Source organism: Oreochromis aureus, linkage group 11 (genome assembly GCF_013358895.1).
Source record: "Oreochromis aureus strain Israel breed Guangdong linkage group 11, ZZ_aureus, whole genome shotgun sequence".
Lineage (NCBI taxonomy): Eukaryota > Metazoa > Chordata > Actinopteri > Cichliformes > Cichlidae > Oreochromis > Oreochromis aureus.
The window spans coordinates 38,091,894-38,114,555 of record NC_052952.1 but is presented as its reverse complement, the minus strand read 5'-3'; the positions used below and the strand labels follow the sequence as shown (position 1 = coordinate 38,114,555).

General features: G+C 42.7%; 1 protein-coding gene across 1 annotated transcript in view; it reads left to right on the top strand.

The window, feature by feature from the left end:
- LOC116330551 (collagen alpha-3(VI) chain-like) overlaps positions 1-15,089 on the top strand; it is a 78,384-nt gene extending 63,295 nt beyond the window's left edge. The window contains exons 22-26 of the mRNA XM_039619907.1: positions 12,082-12,208; positions 13,308-13,361; positions 13,991-14,053; positions 14,693-14,755; positions 15,065-15,089. Coding sequence (XP_039475841.1) covers positions 12,082-12,208; positions 13,308-13,361; positions 13,991-14,053; positions 14,693-14,755; positions 15,065-15,089 — 332 coding nt within the window. The remainder of the gene's footprint in view (positions 1-12,081; positions 12,209-13,307; positions 13,362-13,990; positions 14,054-14,692; positions 14,756-15,064) is intronic.
- Positions 15,090-22,662: the final 7,573 nt, after the last annotated feature.

Sequence of the window (22,662 nt, the reverse complement as noted above, 5' to 3'; positions counted from 1 at the left end):
CATATACATAACATGCAAAGGTTACTGTTAATGCCCATTAGACAAGTTTCCATTATCTACAACATTTTGTTTCAGCCGGCTCACCCTCACACATTTCCTGTTCACTTATTGCATATTTATCTTTAACACCTTTTACCTCAGTAGTTGCTAAGCAGAAACAAAGCAACCTGTGGTCCACCTTTACCCTGTAAAATAAACCCCTGTCATGTTTGTGTCTGTAAGCATGTTTTGCATTCATTCATTACACTCCACGCCATTCCTACAAGTTAGGAGCTGTAAAGTTGAAAGCTGCATCAAGTCCAGGCCTTTAGCCTGGCCTATATTTAAATCATGTGTGTTTGTAAGCGTGCCTGCAATTAACCTGCTATATTCTCATCCTCCCTCAACATGTATCACCTGGACACTCTCACCAGTGAAGCTTAAAACCTGTTTGGACGGAACATCAACTCTAAACAAGCACACTTATGCACTGTGTATAAAATGAACTCAACCTGTAAATAGAGACATCACTGTTATGACCAACATCGACCTCTGCACAGCTCAGACGCCAGTTGCAAGAGCTCTCTAACATTAGAATCATCAACTGTGACTTATATAGTGTTACTTCGGTACTTTATACTTCACACATTTTGAACGTTGTTTATATGGGGAGTTCCTCTTTTTGTGTCTATATTTATTAATATGCCTTGTGCACTAAAGCTTCCTGTTTTTCAGTCTGGCTGAGAGCATCAGGAGAGAAGCTCCAGAGAGGCATATAACAAAAGAGATCTCCTCAACGTGTTGTATATTTTTAATATTTCCTTATTATTTTGTCATAAAATAAATCACCCAAATAACTTAAGCTGTGTGACAGCACCTTGCGTTTACGCCGGGCTGTGAGCTGCCCTGAAGCTACACCCCCTTTTACCCCATTTACTTTCTCAATCTTAGTTTAAACTATTCCTGACCTTCTCCTTCTCTCGCCTGATCATCTCAAGTACGTCCTGTACCAAATTTGCTTCCTCTTTTCAAGTCCCACATTTAATTACAAGCTCTAATACATTTGCCCTATATGGCTGTCTCGACGTGTTTCCTGTCAACTTAACAGAGTTATTCTCAAACTCAGAGCTGAAGTTCCCCTTTTCTAAGTCTGTATGTTCTACAAGAGAGCAAGTCGGTAAACAAGTTTATCATCACAAAGGTTGTTAGGTAAAGGTCACGTAGACATTTGCTTAGTAACCCTAAAAGAGCACATTTCATGTAGCTAATCGCATATATTAACACCCCCCTTTTTGTGACACATCTCATGTGTTACAAACTCAAAATCCTTCACTCAGGTTAGGCAATTAAAAGAAAAGTTTAGTCCTATCATATTATGTATAAATGCTCCGGAGCTTCAAACCTGTATTTAAGGAATGAAATCAAATTAATCATCATGTCAAATCCTTTCTTGGCTCCATCCACAGCCTGCATCCTTGAAACGTCCTAGAAACAAAAGCCTGTGTGTTAACCAGAACATCACCTTTTATACTCAGTTTCTCCACTTATGATCCAACCTGTGTTATAAAAGAAAAGTTAAAACAGAACAATTATCAGTCATGTGTCCAACCTTAGTCCAGTCTTTTGTCAGTGTCCAGTCGGTCCAACCTATGGTCTGCCTGGTCCGTCCATTCACCTGTCCATTCCCACACATTCACTCACACGCATCAACATCAGGTAGTGGTAAACGTCCGCACAAATAATCACATTTTCCACTTTCAGTAAACTCAGTTAATTTATATACTCATCTATTTTCTTTTTAGTTGTTTCTAGGAAAATAGTTCTTTATACTTTTGGACTGGATTGGCTCGCTGCAATCCTTTTAGACAGGGACCCACAATCTGATCAGATCCCCACACGTAGCCTCTTTCCTTTGCCCATTGTAATTTGTAAAAGGTCACCTTACTTTTTCTTCTCCTGAGACTATTGTCAGCGCTGTTATTCATTCTTTTGCAGGCCTGCTTAGAACAAAATGAGAGAAAAAAGAGAGCTGAGTATTAGCTCATCAAAGTACAAATCAAAATCACCTGACAGGTTTTTTCTTTCTAAGTGCACTGTTACAAAACCAATCGGCCACCTTAAACATGTCCATCTTTATTAAAACTCCCCCTTTAAAAACAAAACAACAACCTCAAAAATCTTCAACAATCTTAAATTTCACCCATTCAACACACTACAAACCTCGCCAAAAGCTACACCGTTTCGTACACAACCATAACCCCCATTAAGCACTTTACCATACTCAGATTCAGCCTAACACCTTATAACAATGTGTCAACACTAATTTATAAACCTCTTAATCAAATTTGCACCTCTGAACAATCTACCCCTCCTTTAAGGCCTCAATCACACACACAGCAAGCTCCTCTGTCCACATTCACACGAGCTTTCAACTTTTTGCATACTCAGCCATATCTCAACAATTTAACTTGGCAAGAGAAATACTTTTTAAAGCCCATGCCATTATTCAATTATTTTCATTTTCTTTCTATACTAATCACTTGTTTTGATCACTCAGTGCAAAAGCACTGCTAAGTCACTCTTTTTAAACTACTTTAATCACTTTTTCGTATAACTGATTTCCTTGTCATCTAACTTCTTTTGAGTTTTTCCTCAACGTTACTTTATCCAAGTGTATTTTATTCAACATCCACACCATTTTAACACTCCTGAAATTAGCAACCTTATTTAATTACATATGTTTGTATTCTTAGCCAGGTTTTAATCGCATTAATCTTCATGAGCTTATCTTTATAAGGTTAGTGCATTTTCTGTTTGTATGTGTAATTTTATCAATGTTTCTTTGTGATCCTTGTGATCTTGTAAATGTTTCTTTTGCAGTGTTTCAAACTCCTTTTGACAAGGTGTGTTTTCTCTCTCTGGCTCATCACTGGTCATTGTTAGTGGCATTTCCCCTTCGCCTGTGCCCAGCGGCTGTACCCTTGAAGTCCCGTCTCCTCCAGTGACTCCAAGGTCACTCCGGGACTTAGGTTCGAGCAATCGTGACTGCGCCTTGCCTTAGGTTGTCCCAGGGTTTCGAGGTGGGATCTTACCCGTCATGGGCTGTCCAGCCTTCCATGCTGCCTTATACGGGGGCCAACTGGGCAAGGGTGTTATCAGGTCTAGGGGACACACTGGTTCTGGAAATTAAAGGAGTGTAAACTGCTTTCTTTATTTCATATGTGTATTAAACTTTCCAACAATAATTTCACATGTAACAGTTAGTGTACGTGCATTTTCAATTCATTAATGTAATTGTCAGTTCATGTATTTATTTCTCTCAGTCTGTCCCTTTTCTAAAACCTGTAATTAATATAATTTTATTACTTTATTACTTTACTTAAAACATGCATTCGCTTCATCTTCTTAGAATTTAACTCGTCTGCCTATTTCTCTGGGTGCTCCCCTGACATCATCAATCACTCACACAGCAGCACAGTATTTCCTATTTCTCTTTCCTGTTTCTACAGATTAATCAAACACTTGTTTTTTCATATTTACAGTCTACAAACCCTCTTTAGTTTTACTAAGTCTTGGTCTAAAAACAATACACCCTCTTCTCACACACTTTTCAGTATACTAATTTTTGCATTTGTCAGTTTTTTTTTTTTTTTTTTTTTTTTTGTTTTTTTTTTTACTTCATTCACACAATCCTTTCATAATCGTCTCACACACACTGCCTTTTCTCTCAGACTTCCACTTTTTCACTCATTCTCCTATTGTACCTACCCAGACTTATTATTACTTATATTACTTTGTACAACTCACACAGAATCATTAAAATCCAGTACAACATTCATACACTTATAATCACCCCATACACGCTTTCCTAACAGTCTTACAGGGAGTTTTAGAGAGAGTTTTATCAAGCGCCAGAGATCTCTATCAAACATGCTTGTTTACAATCAGGAAGGGAAGTAGACAACCCTCAGTAACTGCGTCTGTCCTCTTAAAAGAGAAAGAGTTTTATATAATCTTGGTATTCTTATTTTATTCTATTGTATACATCATTCTGTTCTATTTTATTTTATGGCATTCCAGTGTTTTCTGATTTCTACTGCATAACTTTGCGCTTTTGCTTTAACAAAAGAAATTTCCCACCTCTGGGACTGACACAGGTCATCTTTATCTTTAACTAGCCCAAATGAAATTCTAGTCCAATGCACACATGTGTTCCAGTTTAAAATTAAAAGAGGAAGTAACTCACCCCTAAGAATTTTATGTGTGTGTCAATGTCTGTGTCACTTTAAATTAAAAAGGTGAACACATATGTGGTGAGTCCCCCTCAATTTACACAAAATATGACATTAAATATCTTTTCTAATTCCTGTTCTTCTTTAAACACCATGAATGACCTCCAGGTCATAACCTTTGGACTTATAACTCTGATATAAGTCCACACAGCGCACCAAGCACAGAGAAAATTCAACCTCAGTGCTTCAGAATTCTCCTCAAAATTCAGAAACTGTTTCTGTCCTTTATCCATATCAACATAATTGTGAGTCCCCATTTACAACTTGTTCTTCACTTGTGTCACAACACCTCTAGTAATATCATCAGAATTACTTCAACATGGTAAACAATGATTTTTCTCTTACAATCAACTTACCATTAAAACTCAAGATCGCCGCTGACTCGATTCTCTGAAATCCTGAGTCAGTTAAACACCTACTCATCTCACGGTGTTTTTCTCAGACTCCCTTGTCTGAGCTCACTATTTTTTCCCTGGCATCTCCACCAAAAGGTTATGATATCTTCATAGACCCAAAAGTAAGCATCATATTTCCCTAGTCAAAAGTCAAACCGTTCCTCACACAGTAATTTTTAATCTAACAGCCTTTGTGTTTTGAAACTAAAAAGAGGAAGGAACAGCGCCCAATTTAAACTGCGCATGTTGTCACTCAACAACACCCGCACACAAAATGTAACTCTATATATCATCTCAAACTGAAACAAAACCCATCTAAAAATCCTAAAACCTCTTACTTCGACACCAAAACAAACATCACTTACAGACATATTTATTAATTAAATTATCTCAAAGTCCATTTCATTTCTCAGAACCCAAATAACGGTCCTAAGTATCAACATTTTATGTATCCTATCTCAAGACCCAGCAAAAGTCATACAGTCATGGCAAGAAATAAAACTTTACTTACAATATTGTAATAAACAAATCCAGCGTCTTAAATACAGCCCTCAGCAATGTCTAGCAGTCCCTATAAACTTCCTCATACTCTATTGACCTCTCAGCTGCCTTATTTGCATTCTCACACACACACACACAATCTAAAAATAATACCAGCCTGACTCACAGACTCAGACAAGTCTCTTAATATATTTACACAGACGTCCTATGATTACAACTGCACAGATTTTAGGCCTCTCATTTCAAAACCTACACAATTTCGACAATTTAAATTAACCCTCCAAGGGACAAACTCCAAGTTTTTTATCATCAATTCACACAGTATCAGTTCCAAACTGTATCTGGTCTAATCCCTAAATGTCCTAAGTAAATTTAAAAGCGTCCAACGCCCAAGGTCCAACCTTTGCTACCCAAAAAAGTGCATAAACCGTTCCAAACGGTAAAGTGGTCCAACCACTAGCTATTTTGGAGGTTCCCAAGTTCTCCACGATCGCCAATCGGACTATCCCGTCCAACGGAAAATCCTGAGCGTCCTCAGGAAATTGGGAGCGTCACCTCCGAGAAATGCACTTCCTAGAACATCCCACAGTTCCGTTCTACATAAATTTAATTATGTTTTTAAAGACATCCTATGAAACCACCAAACCAACTTTATTGATGTCCAAGCCCAGCTTTATATTCAATTATAACTGTATGCCCATATACAGATTTCAAATGACCTATATCCTAAATTCAGTAGTCCAACTACTTTAAATTCTCTTTCCTTAGCAGTCCAACTGCATTTAAATCCTCGTAGCAGTCCAACTGCTTTTCCTTTAATCAGTACTGTCACTTAACCTTACATTATCATTACTTCAACTTCAATTCTCATGAGATTTTCACCAAAATCAAAACAGACCTTTACCAGTAATTTTCAGTGAGTAGACTTTCAATTTTGTCAGAACCAATTCAGCACTGTTTGGAAATAATTCAACAGGTAGTGCCTTACCTTTGAATAAGCCGGCTTATGTCAACTCACTTCGACCACTGACTCGTGTCTGCCTGTTTGAGCACCTTGGACCCTCTCAGTCTCATTCTCCAACTTTTCTCCCTCAACCTCGGCCAATGCACCAAATGTTACGGGTTCGAAATTGAGGATGAGAGTAAAACAATGATAGTCCAGAAGAGGTCGTTCAAACAATTGATTTTAATGCACATAGCGTGGAGAGGTGCAAACTGCAAAACAGTTGTACATCTCTACCCAAAATACACACTCTAGATTGCTTTTATAACATCAGGGTATTGTAACGCCCTTCTTGCGCTTACAAGCACATAATTTGCATGTACAGAACATTCATGTATTTTAAGAATTAAATGCAAACACAGAGGTTCCTCCTTGTGGCATACTCTTCCGAATATGGTGATGATCTCAGGCCTTTGAGGTCACCATGGACTGGACATCCTTCTGTCACCTGTAACTAGGCAAACTCAAATACCACAAGAAGCTGAATACATTCAGGCCTTTGCTCAGCTACTATTTTACTGTAACAATATACTCAGCATATGAGTTATGATACATATATATTTAACTCAATCATTTTAAAGTAGTTATAACTGCACCTGTAATAAACATGTTAATATTTGATTATGATAACCCCTATAATATAAATTATAACATAATGCCAGCAGCTTCAATAAACACTTTGATGAAATGATAATTAATGCAATGATAAGATGATGGTTATGTAAAATAATCCCTGTAATTCCACAGTGGCTATATTGGTCGCTGATTTGTTTTTGTTTTGTTTTTGAATGTCAGAAATGTATATTTGTGAATGTGGAGATGTTATATTGGTTTCACTGGTAAAAATAAATCATTGAAATGGGTATATATTTGTTTTTGTTAAGTTGCCTAATAATTATGCACAGTAATAGTCACCTGCACACACAGATATCCCCTAAAATAGCTAAAACTAAAACTACTTCCAAAACATTCAGCTTTGATATTAATGAGTTTTTGGGTTCATTGAGAACATGGTTGTTGTTCAATAATAAAATTATTCCTCAAAAATACAACTTGCCTAATAATTCTGCACTCCCTGTATTTGTGCTAGTACAAAAAATAGTTTGTGTTCAGTATAAGACAGAGGAGAGCACCACAGGCCTAAACCCTGCAGGTCTGACAGCAGGAGGTGTATCAATCCTGTTTTCCATGTGGGAACAGTGTTTACACTGGAATTTGCCTTTGTTGGCTTTTTTGGATCAACTGTGACATTCAGCAGTACAACTGACACACAATAAAAAACAATAACTACACAACAAACTAACTATAGCCTCAAAACACGCTAAACGTCACTAATGTCTCACATATGAAAACTCGCTCTCTCTCTTTCTTTCGCTCGCCCGCTTTCCGTCACGGGTGTCACTCCTAAAAACGTCCCCTTCTCCCTAAACAACCAAATGTCACATGTTGCCATATCATTTTTTTTGATTGGCTGACATGGAAAACTCTAACACCAATAGGGAAGGGGTGTTTTTTCTTTTTCTTTTTTCACTCGCAAGCGGAGAGTGTTTGCTAGCGCTGTCTGTAGAAAACGCTGTTTTTACGTTTCTTCCCGCTGTAAACACCACTGTTTTGTTCAGAAAAAAACATCGCGTGTATTTTTGATCATAACTCTGGCTTTATGTGGGCCATCGACACAATTCAAGAACTGGTATATAGTTTGAAGTCCGTACTTTCGACCCAATTTGAAATGGAGACTCTGAGTCACTGCATCTTGTAGCTGTGTCGTCTTAAATTGGTCATGTGATTTTGACGCGCCGGTGCGTCCGTCGACCCCAGAGAGTTAAATGTTAGTCTAAATAAATAAGTCTTAAGATGATCTTTAAAAGAATAAATACAATCCAGGCAACGTAAAGATGGAGGGAGAGAATTCCACAACCTAGGGGCCACAGCTCTAAAAGATCTATCACCTCTGGTTTTAAAACGTGTTTGGAGGACTACCAACAGCCTTTGATTAGATGATCTCAGGCTGCGAGAGGGAGTGTGAGTTTCTAAAAGATAAGAAATATAGACAGGAGCGACATGATTCAAAGCTTTAAAAGTCAGTACTAAGATTTTAAAATGAATTCTAAAATGTACTGGAAGCCAGTGTAATGAGCATAACACTGGTGTAATGTGCTCCCTTTTTCGTGTCTTTGTTAAAAGCCTTGCCACAGCATTCTGGACTGACTGGAGATGGTCAAGTCCATCCATCCATCCATCCATCCATCCATCCATTTTCTTCCGCTTATCCGGAGCCGTGTAGCGGGGGCAGCAGCACAAGCAGAGAAGCCCAGACCTCCCTCTCCCCAGCCACCTCCTCCAGTTTATCAGGGGGAACCGCCAAGGCGTTCCCAGGCCAGCCGAGAGATATAATCTCTCCAGCGTGTCCTGGGTCTACCCCAGGGCCTTCTCCCGGTGGGACATGCCCGGAAAACCTCACCCAGGAGGCCCCCAGGAGGCATCCTTGTCAGATGCCCGAACCACCTCAACTGGCTCCTTTCGATGTGGAGGAGCAGCGGCTCTACTCTGAGCCCCTCCCGAATGGCCGAACTTCTCACCCTATCTCTAAGAGAGAGGCCAGCCACCCTTCAGCGGAAGCCCATTTCCACTACTTGTATTCACGATCTCGTTCTTTCCGTCACTCCCCACAGCTCGTGACCATAGGTGTGGGTAGGGGCGTAGATCGACCGGTAAATTGAGAGCTTTGCTTTTACACTCTCAGCTCTCTCTTCACCACAACAGACCAATACAGCGTCCGCATCACTGCAGCCGCTGCACCAATCCGTCTGTCGATCTTCCTTCTCCCGTAACGAACTAGACCCCGAGATACTTAAACTCCTCCACTTGGGGCAGGAACTCGTCCCTGACCCGGAGTGGGCACTCCACCCTTTTCCGGCTGAGAACCATGGCCTCAGATTTGAAGGTGCTGATTCTCATTCCCACCGCTTCACACTCGGCTGCGAACCGTTCCAAGGCGAGCTGGAGGCCATCATCCGATGAAGCCAACAGAACCACATCATCCGCAAAAAGCCAAGTGAAGGCCTTCCGCCACTTGGCTACGCCTAAAAATTCTGTCCATAAAAATTATGAACAGACTCGGTGACAAAGGGCAGCCCTGGCGGAGCCCATCACTCACCAGGAACGAGTCCGACTTTTTGCCGGCTATGCGGGCCAAGGTCTTGCAACGATTGTATAAGGACTGAATGGCCCGTAGCAGTGGGCCAGACACCCCATACTCCCGGAGCACCCCCCCACAGGACCCCCCGAGGGACACAGTCGAATGCCTTCTCCAAGTCCACAAAACACATGTAGACTGGTTGGGCAAACTCCGATGCACCCTCAAGTATCCTCGAGAGGATAAAGAGCTGATCCAGTGTTCCAGGACTAGGCCGAAAACATTGTTCCTCCTGTATCCAAGATTCGACTAACGGACGAACTCTCCTCTCCAGCACCCTGGCATAGACTTTCCCAGGGAGGCTGAGGAGTGTGATTCCCCTGTAGTTGGAACACACCCTCCGGTCCCCTTTCTTAAAGATGGGGACCACCACCCCGTCTGCCAGTCCAGGGATACTGCCCCTGATCTCCACGCAACATTGTAGAGACGTGTCAACCAGGACAGCCCTACAACATCCAGAGCCTTCAGGAACTTGGGGCGGACCTCGTCCACCCCAGGGGTTCTGCCACCAAGGAGTTGTTTAACTGCCTCAGTGACCTCGCCCCCAGAGATTGGCGGGTCATCCCCTTCGTCCCCAGACTCTGCTTCCGCCACGGAAGACGTGCCAGTGGGATTGAGGAGGTCCTCAAAGTATTCCTTCTTTCACATATCGTGAAACTTTATTCCATAATAAACACCAATAATGTGTTAAACATATCTGCAGTCTGAAGATGAGATGGTTTGTGTCACGTGACTGTGGAAGAAGAAGCGAGATAAAGTCGGAGCTGACGTGGAGAGAGGAGCAGGAGATGACGCCTGCTTCTGGTTTTGTTTGCAGGGAGAGACGGGAGTCGGTGGACTGAGAGGAGACCGAGGACCGCCGGGAAACCCAGTAAACAAAAAACACCCAAAGTTTCTTTGGTTTTGTGCTTCAGCTCTGATCATTGTTACTTAATGAAATGATTTCCATGTTTCATTTTATTGTTATCATCGCTGCAGATTCTCTGTTATTTCTGTGTGTTATAACTGGGCTGGGTTTTTGGAAGACAAGCTCTGAGATGTTGACCTCTGACCCTCCTCAGGGTATCCCGGGGACCAAAGGTGAGGCGGGATGGAAAGCAGAGATGAGACTAAGAGGGGATTCGGTGAGTTTCACTGCTTTAGTTTCTAAACATTTGAGTGAAAGCACTGAAGTGTCAGAGCTGTCCACATGTCCGAGAGCTGCAACCCCTCAGGTCACACGATCTGATATCATCGTGCTGCTGATACAACGAAACTAATGATGGTGCACGTTCACCAATCACTGTAGCGATGTCATAGTTTTGCAACGTGGAAACGCCATCACACCACATGACAAACCCTAACCATCACTCTACACTACTCCTTTTTTTAGATGTTTTTCCTGACTGTACGTGTGCGGGGGTTGTCAAAGTTGCAAAGTTATGACATCATAACAGTGTGAGTTGTCAGGTACAGTGTTGATTCTGGAACACGAGGATATCAGATAGACCCTGCTGGGTCGGTTATTTCATTGTGACAAGTGATGAAACAAACATGGTGGACACTGGCCGCCCTTCAGCAGCTTGTGGAGCCACCTTCAACATCAGAAACCTGAAGTAAAGGTTATATCTTTGACTTCGTCTGTCTTTCTCATCACTGTCGAGTAGTTTTGGCCCAATCGTCTTTACAGTGTTGCGTTCATTGAGGATTATGCAAAGCTTTGAGAAGATCCACCACAGCATCTCAGGCAAGCTGCGCTCTGGACTCTGATTGGACCACCGCAAGACTTTGACAGTAGATGACACAGGCGAGCAGTTTGAGTCTAATATCCAAAGTACCAAACAAAGAAAAGAGGAAACAAAATCACAAAATAAAAACTGAAAGTGCAGCTTTACTCTTACTCAAATGTAATTGGGAATAAACACTAAAACTAGAAACCACTGAACGCTGCTGAAGCCGGACAGAGGGAGCCACTCAAGGTTGATTAGAGAGACAGCTGTGAACACAGCTGGGTCTAATCAGGAGTAATGACACAGAAAACAGGAGCCATAACACTGAGACAGAGGCAAAGGCAGGAACTTGACATAAGTAAACAGACACGACTGATTTCACAAGGAAACAAAAGGATAAAACACGGAAATTAACTATCTAAATGGAAAGATAACATACACGTGAATAGACTAAATACAAGGAAACTGACACTGGAGGAAGAAACACGGTGGCAAAAACTGAACACAAGGCACAGGAGACGAGGAAATGGCAATATAAGACCAACGGTAAAGAAACACAGGGAGACGAGACTGGCTTCATACAGGGAACACACAGAGATGAGACAAAGACACAGACTGGGAACTAAAGGGAACAAAATGAAACGTGAACCAAGAACTAAAATCAAGGAAGTACTCGGAAAGATTTATACTGTCGGTATACCTTTCTCCTGTTTGTTCTTTATTTCTGTTGTCTACCATTTATATTCCTGCACAGTTGGTAAGGAGCACCCACAGTGTTGTTGTGCATGTACGACAGTGAAGAGCATCTAAACGATGTAGAACGAGTGAAAGCAAAGCTGAAAAATACATAATGAACTCATTTATCCAAATCAATCATGAACATTTTGTCTTCAAAGTTGATGTTAGAGGAACGGGTGGATTTGACTGTGATGGCAGCTGGGAAACAGCTGGAAGCTCCACTTCAAGAACCAAACACTGACTCTGGATTTGTGTGTTTGTCTGACAGGGCACCCGGGTGTCGACAACACCAGACCAGGACCCAAAGGAGACCCCGGCAGCCCAGGGACACCAGTAAGGCACATCCATACTCTGCATGTAAAAGATGGAAGTAGTGACCATGACATCACCCACTGGTTGGTGGAGTAGTACTTTGAAGCCACGACTTTATGGTCGGGTTTTTGGGGATCAGAGGTAACTGCATTTCCATGAGAAGGTGTCTGCTGTAAAGGGAACTCATTTTAGGAGCATTAAGTGAACATTAGAGGAAGTGCAGCTTTTGGGGTCTCAGAGTTATTTACAGAAAGAGTTAAATGTTGGGGCTGAACTGTAAAGTACAGTTGAGTTCATTTTCTACATCCATCTGGATCAGTGAGTGATGCTGGAGATGGAATTCTTCTGGTGAGCTCATCAGACAAACGACATCTCGTTCATGCTCTTACATGATGGCTGATTTGGAGTTACAAACCACTTGGCCTCTTGTATAAACAGATTTGTTCTTTAAGAGTTTCCTGATGTTTTCTTTTAGACACATAAGTGGGCTTAAGTATGCAAAGTACTGGGGTCTGACAGGGTTTTTATTCATGGGCCTTTTTGTTTGTTCTCAGTGTTTTTGGCAGCTCTCACAGACGACTCTGGGTATTTATAAAGCTTGTATGTAACAGTGTAGCATCAAACCTGTGTCATTAATCACTCTGATTGGGACCGAACTTTGAGATATTTAACCGCTGTGATGTGTATTTCCAAACTCAGTTTGCTAAAAGCTTACATCCCGTGTTTCTCCTAAACACATTCCTTGGATGAAAACACCCCGAGGAAGGACTTTTCACTTGAGGTCTATCAACCCATATGGAAATGAATAGTAAAACTTATAAAAGACTTGCATAAGATGTGGCCTACTTCATATAGTGAGTAATATAAGGCTTATATGATTTACTCATGAAAGTGGCCACTTTCTCATTACTTTCATATATTGTTTTAGTAAGTATCCAAAACATACAAGTTTCATTTATATAATTTTTCAAGGGATCTTATATCTGTTTTCACTCTTGTATGCTTTTCATACAAGTTTCACACAAGACAGATCTAAGATTTATATATATATCTTTTCCATATGGGAATCTTCTGCTTATCTGAAGTCAGGCCGCGGCGTCAGTAGGCTTCTCCCCAGACACATTTTCCAGTTCCTCCTGGGAACATATAAGACATTCCCAGGCAATGTTTTCTAATCCACAGGGTGATCCTGGTCCAGACGGGTACGGGGGTGACGGTGGACTCGATGGAAACCCGGTGAGATTTCTGATTTCTTAGATAAACGTTCTTCTGTTTCTAAGAAAAGCTGTTTTCATGAGGCATGCAATCAGAAGAGCAGTGATCCTCATACAGAGACTCGGGTATACAGGTATACGACAGTATAAATAATGCCTGTCGACTTTAATTCAAATGTTCATTTAAAGTTCAGACTAAAACAAATTGATCACATAATCCCAGCACATGTTATCGATTAAAAGCACTGATAGTAAAAAGCTTTTTGGTTTTTTGCAGGACTTTTGTAGAGACGATGTGTTCCACACTTCAGGCAGTCACTGGATTTTCATCCAAGTTTAAAAACTTATATTTAAAGTGTTGGTTTTTCCAATTACTTTTAAAGCTTTTAAAAATGGGAGGCTGTGCATAAAAATGTCTGAAATTCCTGAACAGTTAATAAAACAGTGAATAAACAGTGAATAAAAAATAAAACCTCTGATAAACACTGTGAGTCAAAGCTGAAAGTCTGCACTTTAGTCACATTTTAATCACTGTCCCAAAGGTATGGACGCAACTTTAAATATTTTCTAAGAAATGATATAAATTCATTTCATTCATTCAGATTGATGACAATGATATACACTCGTAATCAGGCATCAGTGTTGTTGCAGGGAGACGGGGGGAACAGCGGCCAACCTGGACCCAAAGGAATGCCTGGTTTTCCAGGATCTCAGGTGAGTGCGTCACTTCATCTGTGCAGCCTATAGTGACTGATTTAAACAGTATCACTGCTCATTATGTTAATAGAGTGTGAACTGTTCCTCCTGCTGTCATGATCCTGGGTCCTTTTGACCCAGCGTTTTGTGTTTTCTATTATGGTACTATGGTTTCTGTTCCTCCTCGGTTTGTGTTCATGCTTTTCTGCCGAGCATTCCTGTGGTTAGTCCGTGTCTTTACATGTATGTGTTCCTGTTTTATTTTGAAGGTCTTTGTCTTATGTCAGAGTGTCCTGTTGACGTTCCCCCACCTCGTCAGCTGTTATGTCTCCCAGGTGTGTTCCTCCTGTTTCCCATCCCCTGATTACTGGTGTGTATTTATTGTGTGTGTTCACTGTCCTCGTTGCTGGTTCGTCTGTGTTGTTTCCCCTCAGTCTCCCTCGTCTCTCCGTTTGTATTTCCCCGGACCTTCCTGCACCTTTGTTTCTGGTTTGTTTTGTTAGTTTTACCCAGTTTAGGTTTTCGGTTTCATGTTCACCCGCCATTGCTGTTTGTACCCACTCCTGTAAATAAATACTCACCTGCACCAGAGCTGCCGCCTTTTGGGTCCTCTCTACAAACTCCACACGCCTGCCACACCGGGCGTGACACCTGCAGGGTAAACATGGATCAGTTGGAGAACCAGGGCCAGCTGGAGGTCGTGGACGTATTGGACAGAAGGTGTGTGACATCACTTCCTATGCCTCGTCAGTGACTGAGTTCTGATGGCACCCAGCTGTAAAAGTGACTGTGTTTTTAGGTTTTTAGAACTGAGTATGGTTACAGCTGACTCTCTTCAGTCAGACAGTGGTTTCTGTATCTTTCCTTTAAATGATGTCGAAGTACTTCCTGTTCGTTTACAACAGAGAAAGCCAACAGCACATAAACACTTCCTGTATCTGAAGTTCCCAGTTCAATATAATGTTCACACATATTAACATATGAGAGCAGATGGTTTTAAATGTTTTGAATAATCTGTTGTTGTTTAAGGGCCAACCAGGAGATCCAGGTGTGAAGGGTAATTCTGGATCACAGGGACCCAGAGGAATGCCGGTAGGGAATTTAACGTCTCATTTAATGGTTTTTCTTTATTGTCATGACTATTTACATTGTAGATTCTCACTGAATCAATCAGAATCAGAATACTTTATTGATCCCCAGGGAAATTATTTTTCGTTACAGTGCTCCATTATAAACAAACATTAACAAAGACAGACAATACACGAACTAAGAATAGCACAATATATACAGGCATATATATACATAAAAGTCACTTATTAATAAATAGCTGAAAGAACATGTGCAAGAAGGGTGTAGCTGTTGCAGTAAACAGTGTGTTAAATCCAAATCCAATTTATTTATATAGCACATTTAAAAAGAAAAGGTTTGTGCTGTACAAAACAAAGTGTAAAACACAAGATAAAACCACTGACACTTACATAAAACATAATAAAACACATAAACTATCAATATAAACACAACACATATATAAATATCAACTCACGCCAGTCTGAACATTATCGAAAAAGGTGTGTTTTCAAAAGCGTTTTAAAACAGGAAACGAAGATGCTCGCCTAATATTAAAGGCTGCATATTCCAAAGTTTTGGGGCCATAATTGAAAAGGCTCGCTCTCCTCTGCATTGTAGCCTTGATTTTGGGACAACCAACAGCAGCTGGTCAGCTGATCTGAGGGTCCGTGAAGGAATATAAGGGTGAAGTAACTCGGAAAGGTATGGGGAGCAAGAACATTAAGGCATTTATAAACCAGCATTAGGACTTTGAAATTAATTCTGTGATGAACAGGAAGCCAGTGAAGAGAGGACAAGATAGGTGTTACATGTTCATGCCTGTGGGTAAGAGTCAAGAGGCGGGCAGCAGCATTTTGAACAAGCTGAAGACGAGCAACAGACCCTTGGCTGACTCCAAGATAAAGTGCATTACAGTAATCAAGCCGTGTTGAAATAAAGGCATCTATTACCATCTCCATGTCACGTCTGGACAAAACAGGCTTCAGCTTTGCTATTTGCCCCAGGGTGGCTGTGGCTACAACGTAGCTTGCCATCACCAGTGTGTGAATGTGTGTGTGAATGGGTGAATGACTGGATTTGTAAAGCGCTTTGGGGTCCTTAGGGACTAGAAAAGCGCTATATAAATACAGGCCATTTACCATTTACCCCTGGGTTCAAAGACTGTGCTCCTGATGTTCCTTCGGACCCAGGAGTTAAGACTGTTTCATCTGGAATTGTTTATTCTTGGGCTATGTTTTTCAGCCAGCTGCCCGGCCACCTTCAGCTCAGTTACCTGCTCAGCAGTCACCTTCAGCTCAGTTTCCAGTGTCCCCGCTGCCTGTAGCCCAGTTGGCCGTCCGGCCTGTAGCTCAGTCGCCAACTCCACCATCACTTTCACCTCAACTTCAGTCGCTCTCTGTTCAGTCTTCTGTGTCGTCGCTAGCTCAGTCTACACTTCCACCACAATCAGCCCCACTACCTGTAGCTCAGTCTTCAGTTCTGTCAGCTACTCAGCCACCATCACAACTAGCATCACTGCAACCTTTATTACAGTCTATAGCTCAGTCAGTAGCTCAGTTAATTGCTCAGTCACAGTCTTCACTTGCCCCTCTTCAGGAGGCTGTGCCTACACTGCCCATTTTGGACTGTTTTTCTAGCGCTCACTCTGAGCAGAGAGACAAACATATTAATACTGAAATATTTCCTCATGAACTGGCTAGTTTAGAGACTGTTACTTGCTCCAGGGCCTCCCCAGAGGAGGAATTACAGACCTCAGCTGACTCTGGACCCCTGGAGGCTAAGAAGCCAGATAAGGACTGCACCCGGCTGTCGCTGCCTGAGCAGGGTCAGTGCTCTGCGCAGCTGCAGTCTGCTCTGTGTGTGCCAGAGGCCCACATGTGTGCTGGTTCTGCTCCGTGTGTGCTGGAGGCTGTTAGGGTTCAGAAATTGAGGAGGAAGACCAAAAATAATGACCACTGATCCTGCCGGGTGCAGTTAGACGACATTTTAATGAATACACATGTGGAGTCCAACACTGTGCAGATTCAGTGTTGAACTGTCTTACAATAGTCAGAACAAAGACTTTATAAGGGTGAAATAGTACAGCCCCCCCTTCTGTTACCAGGCAGACTCAATACAGCATACGTCAATGCAAAACCACAAACGTTCAGTGAACTTTGACATAGCTTAAAAGAACATCATCTTCGGCTCGAACCCAGGTGCTTCCCCCAGCTCGTCTTCGCTGTCGCTTATCTCTGGGACATCTGGTGTACTTCCTGGAACAGACTAACACATACGCACCCAAACTTTGCAGTTACAGCAAAACACATCTTAACTTCTTACCTACTAAATGAGTCTACTTATATGTATGTGTATGTGTGTGTGTCAGCTTCTGCCGCCCTTTATTTCACCCTTCACTTCATCAGCTAAACCTTGTAACCTTTCCACCAGACAGAAGGCCAGCACGTACACAACTGAAACTATGTGTGTAAGTGTGTCTCATCCTTAAATGCGCTCTCAACTCACCCGTTGCACTTCTGACCTTTCACCAGAACAGAGGCTCATCCCTACATGTAATAACCTAATTGGAACTATATATGTAATATGTTGAGTAAATGTTTTAATCAAGAGCCTCTACTGAAAGCTTAATCCAAAGATATAAATGCATAATAAAATAACCTGCTCTTAGCTTGCACTTAGACTCTGCTTTCGGTTTCACTTCCTGCAAAGCATGTAACTTCAAAAACATGTAACTTCCTGTCTTATTTTGGCACAGAGTTACTCTTTCACACTGCAGTCTGCATATAAACATTTAAGATTATAGATTCAACTCAACAGTTTAAAGTGGTTCTTACTGGACTTGTAATAAAAGCTTAATTGGGTACCAATATATTTAAACATCTAAATGCAATATCAATATTAATAATTAATGGAATAGTAATAATGATCATAAAAATAGCAGCAAATAATAGCAGCATAATATCTTACTACTCCTGACAAGGCCCACGTGCCTGCTGGTTCTCCTCGCCTGCAGCAGCAGCTTCATCCACGCCTGCAGCGTCAGCTTCAGCCTCGCCTGGTCCAGCCTCAGCGTCAGCTTCAGCCTCCTGAATGGTGTCGTCGCCGCCGCTGCCGCCTTCCGCGCGGTCGGCCTCCGGATTTGTGTTGCCGCTGCCGCTGCCTTCCGCATAGTGCTTGATGGTTTTTGGGACTGCACTTGGACACATTCAAAGTTTTAACAGTGTTCTGGACTGACTGACCTTCAGTTCTTAAAGTAATGATGGACTGTTGTTTCTCTTTACTGAGCTGATTGGTTCTTGCCATAATATGAATTCTAACAGTTGTCAAATAGAGCTGTCAGCTGTGCACCAACCTGACTTCTGCACAACACAACTGATGGTACAAATCCCATTAAGAAGGCAAGAAACTCCACAAATGAACCCTGACAGGCTCACCTGTGAGGTGAAACTATTTCAGGTGATGACATCATGAAGCTCATTGAGAGATGGCCGAGGGTTTGCAGCACTGTCAAAGGTGGGCAGTTACTCACAGGAATCTAAAATATAAGACTTTTTTTGTTTTTAAGTCCTTGCCCCTGTGGGTCCTCTACCAGAGGCCTGGGAGCTTGAGGGTCCTGCGCAGTATCTTAGCTGTTCCCAGGACTGCGCTCTTCTGGACAGAGATCTCCGATGTTGTTCCCGGGATCTGCTGGAGCCACTCGCCTAGTTTGGGAGCCACTCGCCTAGTGCTCCAATTACCACTGGGAACACCGTTACCTTCACCCTCCACATTTTCTCGATCTCTTCTCTGAGCCCTTGGTAATTCTCCAGCTTCTTGTGTTCCTTCTTCCTGATGTTGCTGTCATTGGGAACCGCTACATCGATGACTACGGCCATCTCCTTCTGTTTGTCTACCACCACTATGTCCGATTGGTTAGCCACCACCAGTTTGTCCGTCTGTATCTGGAAGTCCCACAGGATCTTAGCTCGGTCATTCTCCACCACCCTTGGGGGCATCTCCCATTTTGACCTCGGGACTTCCAGGTTATACTCGGCACAGATGTTCCTGTACACTATGCTGGCCACTTGGTTATGGCGTTCCATGTATGCCTTGCCTGCTGGCATCTTGCACCCTGGCTTCTATCGCCTCCTTTGGCCGGCCTTCAGTTAGCCATTCCTGATGTGTCTCCTTGATTAGCAGCCCACTCATTTGTGCTGCCAGACACTCATGGAGTGCATCCGCTTCTTCAGCCAGTAGGCATGAATCAAGCCCTGGTGCTGTCCAACTCTTCATACTGGAGACCCTTTCTTGGATGTCTGCCACTGTGATGGTTACAGGACCCTGTTCAGGGAGGTTGCCATGCTCTGCCCTCAGATCCACTAGCCACTGAGCATTGCTGTTATGGGTTGTGTCCTTCTCCCATATGCTCTTCCAGTATAGCTCTGTCTCCAGACTTGGTGGTGCCGTTCTCATATTGTTCCCCTGCCACTGAGAGTACACCTTGGATGGTTCTGTGGAGAACAGCTAGTTTATTCTTCTATCTTCGATCTCTCTGGTGTACCGCTTCAATCCACTGGCCAAGGCTGTGAGTCTTTGCTTGGCAGTTTCCAACACATCTTGTATGGACAGCTTGCTAAACTTCTTAGGTACCCCTTTCTTCATCGCACCTTTCTGCAGCTCTAGTTGGTTAACTTCCCTCTGTGCTACCTTTATCTTAGCCTCTAGTGTCCTTCCCCAGGGAGGGTACTGCTCCTTGTGGCTGTCATCTTGTAGCCAAGCATCTCCGTGTTCACTGGTGCCATGGTGTAGATAATCTGGTTGGTTTCTTTCAGGTCAGTTCTTCTCACACTCAACACTCCTTCTGTCATACTTGGGGCTTGGTACTCATCTCAGGTGGGGTGATGATGTCTTCCTCCTGACCTGCTGGGGTTCCTGCGTAAGAGCTTTCCAACAGCCCCTGTTCTCATCTCCTGCCCACGATACCTCCTTATTCCATTAGCCCACTTCTCATCAGTGTGTCCTCGTTCTTATTTATAATCACACACTCACTCTTCCATGTTTCTGTCTGTGTTCAGGGTCTAAATGGCAGAGATGGATTTGGACTTCAAGGAACTAAAGGCACTAAGGTAGACCCACTCTTTACGATTTAAAATGATCACTTGTTTCCACCAACTTACATTGTGAATCTGTTTATTGTTCTGCTGTTCATCAGCTAATTAAGTCACTTCAATTAATGGAAAACCAGAAGAAACATAAAATAGAAATATGACAGCAAGTTCCTGTGACTATGAGTTACCTTTTCTCTTCATCTCCAGTGACATTTCAAGGCAGACATACGGTTTAAAGTTGTTGTTTTAAGTTAAGCGTTTTTCATAGACAGGTAGTCACAAAGCGCTGCACACAAAGATTAAAATAAACAGTACGATAAATAGCAAAATGCACAATATACACAATATAGAGTTTAAATGTAAATTAAAAATATAAAATGTAAAAGCATTGGTCAACAGAAAGCTTGTTTAAACAGTAAAGTTTTTAACTGCTTTTTAAAGGATTCCTCAGAGTCAACCAAACGTAGTTGTAGAGGTAGACTGTTCCACAGCCTTGGTGCCACAGACTGAAAGGCTCCGCCCCCTTCGCCTTCAGTCGTGTTCGGGAGCAACCAACAAACTCTGAGTCTGTGAGCGGAGACGGCGAGCAGCAGTGTATTTTGTGAGAAGCTTGGATAAATAATGTGGGGCTTGGCCATTTAGTGCTCTGTACGTTAAAACAATAATTTTAAAACGAATTCTAAAATCTATTGGGAGCCAATGTAAAGAACATAAAATAGGAGTGATGTGAGCTCGCTCGCTAGAGCGAGTTAGTAGTCTGGCTGCTGCGTTTTCCATTTTGCAGCTTGGAGGCGAGAAAGAGATGATTTATCCAAGCTGGTAAACAGGGAATTACAATAATCTAAACGCAATGACACAAACGCATGGACAGTTTTTTCCAGTTCAGCTAAGGAGACCATATGTCGCAGTTTAGAAATATTCCTTAAATGAAAGAAACAGGAATGTGACAGAGACTTTACGTGTGAGTCAAGGCCCAAAGAAGAGTCAAATATTACTCCAAGATTTTGAATATTTGGCTTAGCAGAAGAACAGAAAGGGGCTCTCAGCGAAGACGGTTGCACTTTTCCTCCTCTCCTCCTTTCCCCTATCTTCCCTGCTTAGCTGCTTATGTCCTTGTCTTGTCTCGTGTTTTTTTTTCTTTCACTTCCCTGGAACACTCTCTCACAGTCTGTGTCTAAAAACCTAAAGAGAACTATGGATTTGATCAACTGGTCTCTGAATGCTATTGACACCCTCTTCTCAACGAGAAGTCTGGGCTCGGGAGAGCCCGAGTGCCCTGGAGGGACCTTCCCTGCCGGACGGGTGGCAGAAATGGAGGATCGTGTGCCTAGCGGGACTGTCGATCGAGGATGCTGAAGATATCTACCTATTCGGAACCATGATAACAGGGTTCTTGCTGATCGGAGCTGGCTTGGCCCTGGCTTATCAGAGAATTAAGAAAGCGGAACCGGCTGTCCAAACCGCCACAAAGCTGCCCGCTGAGATTGAATTGACGGGACGAGGTGCGGGTTTTAAGAAAGGGCTCACAGACGGGGACATGGTCAAGAGCTTGGAGGCAATTGCGGCTGCAGTGAATACTCAGAATAACATCTCTGAGCGGATATTGGGACACATCAGGAAGAATCCGCTCAAATCAACAACTATGGGCGGAAGTTGGAATACATCACGGATCAGTTGGCTGCGGTCGCGAGGTCTCAGAATCTGATCTGTGAGCAAAGAGTGACAAGATCACGGAATTGAAGGTAAATAACATCATGGAAAAACTCGCAGCTATCCAACGGGTGATGGAGGGACCAGTGTCGGAGTGCTAAAAGAAACAGCTCGAAATTCTCATGAGTTGTTGGAAGAAAATCGCAATCATAATGTGGCTACCCCTCCGGCGCCAGCTGCGGGCTCAAGGCTGGAGCCGATCTAAACAATCCCTGATAACGACTATGTTGAGACTGTTCCTTCCCATCCCATGCAAGGCCACCTGGGTTGGCTGGTAGGCTGTTTACTTAGCCTGGCAGGGCGAAGGACACTGTCTCAGCTGAACTATGGACACGCACACACATACACTTACACTGATAAGCATACACTGATCCCCTCCTTTCCAAACGCCTTGATGCTTGTTTCCTGCGGGAAACACGGCGGGTCTATGTGCCGCGCTGGAATGATAGCGCTGTGCAGGGCGGCTGCTGTGTTCGCTTCGGATGACTCCTCACCCCCCACCCAACCCCGTGGCTTGTCATGTCCTTCATAATGTTGTGCTGTGGACATTCATGTGCTTTTTTGTGCAGAGTTTTTTTTTGTTTCCTGTTCTCATGCTGTCCTACCATGGAAGCACAGCATGAGTAGGGGTCTCTTTTTTTCCTCTTGTACTTTCCCATTGTAATGTACATTTCAATGTTTTTTTCTCTAATGCTACCAATCTCCGACCTGTATCCCCATGTAATGTCTGTGTTGTATGTGTAAGGTCGGGGGGGGGGTCCC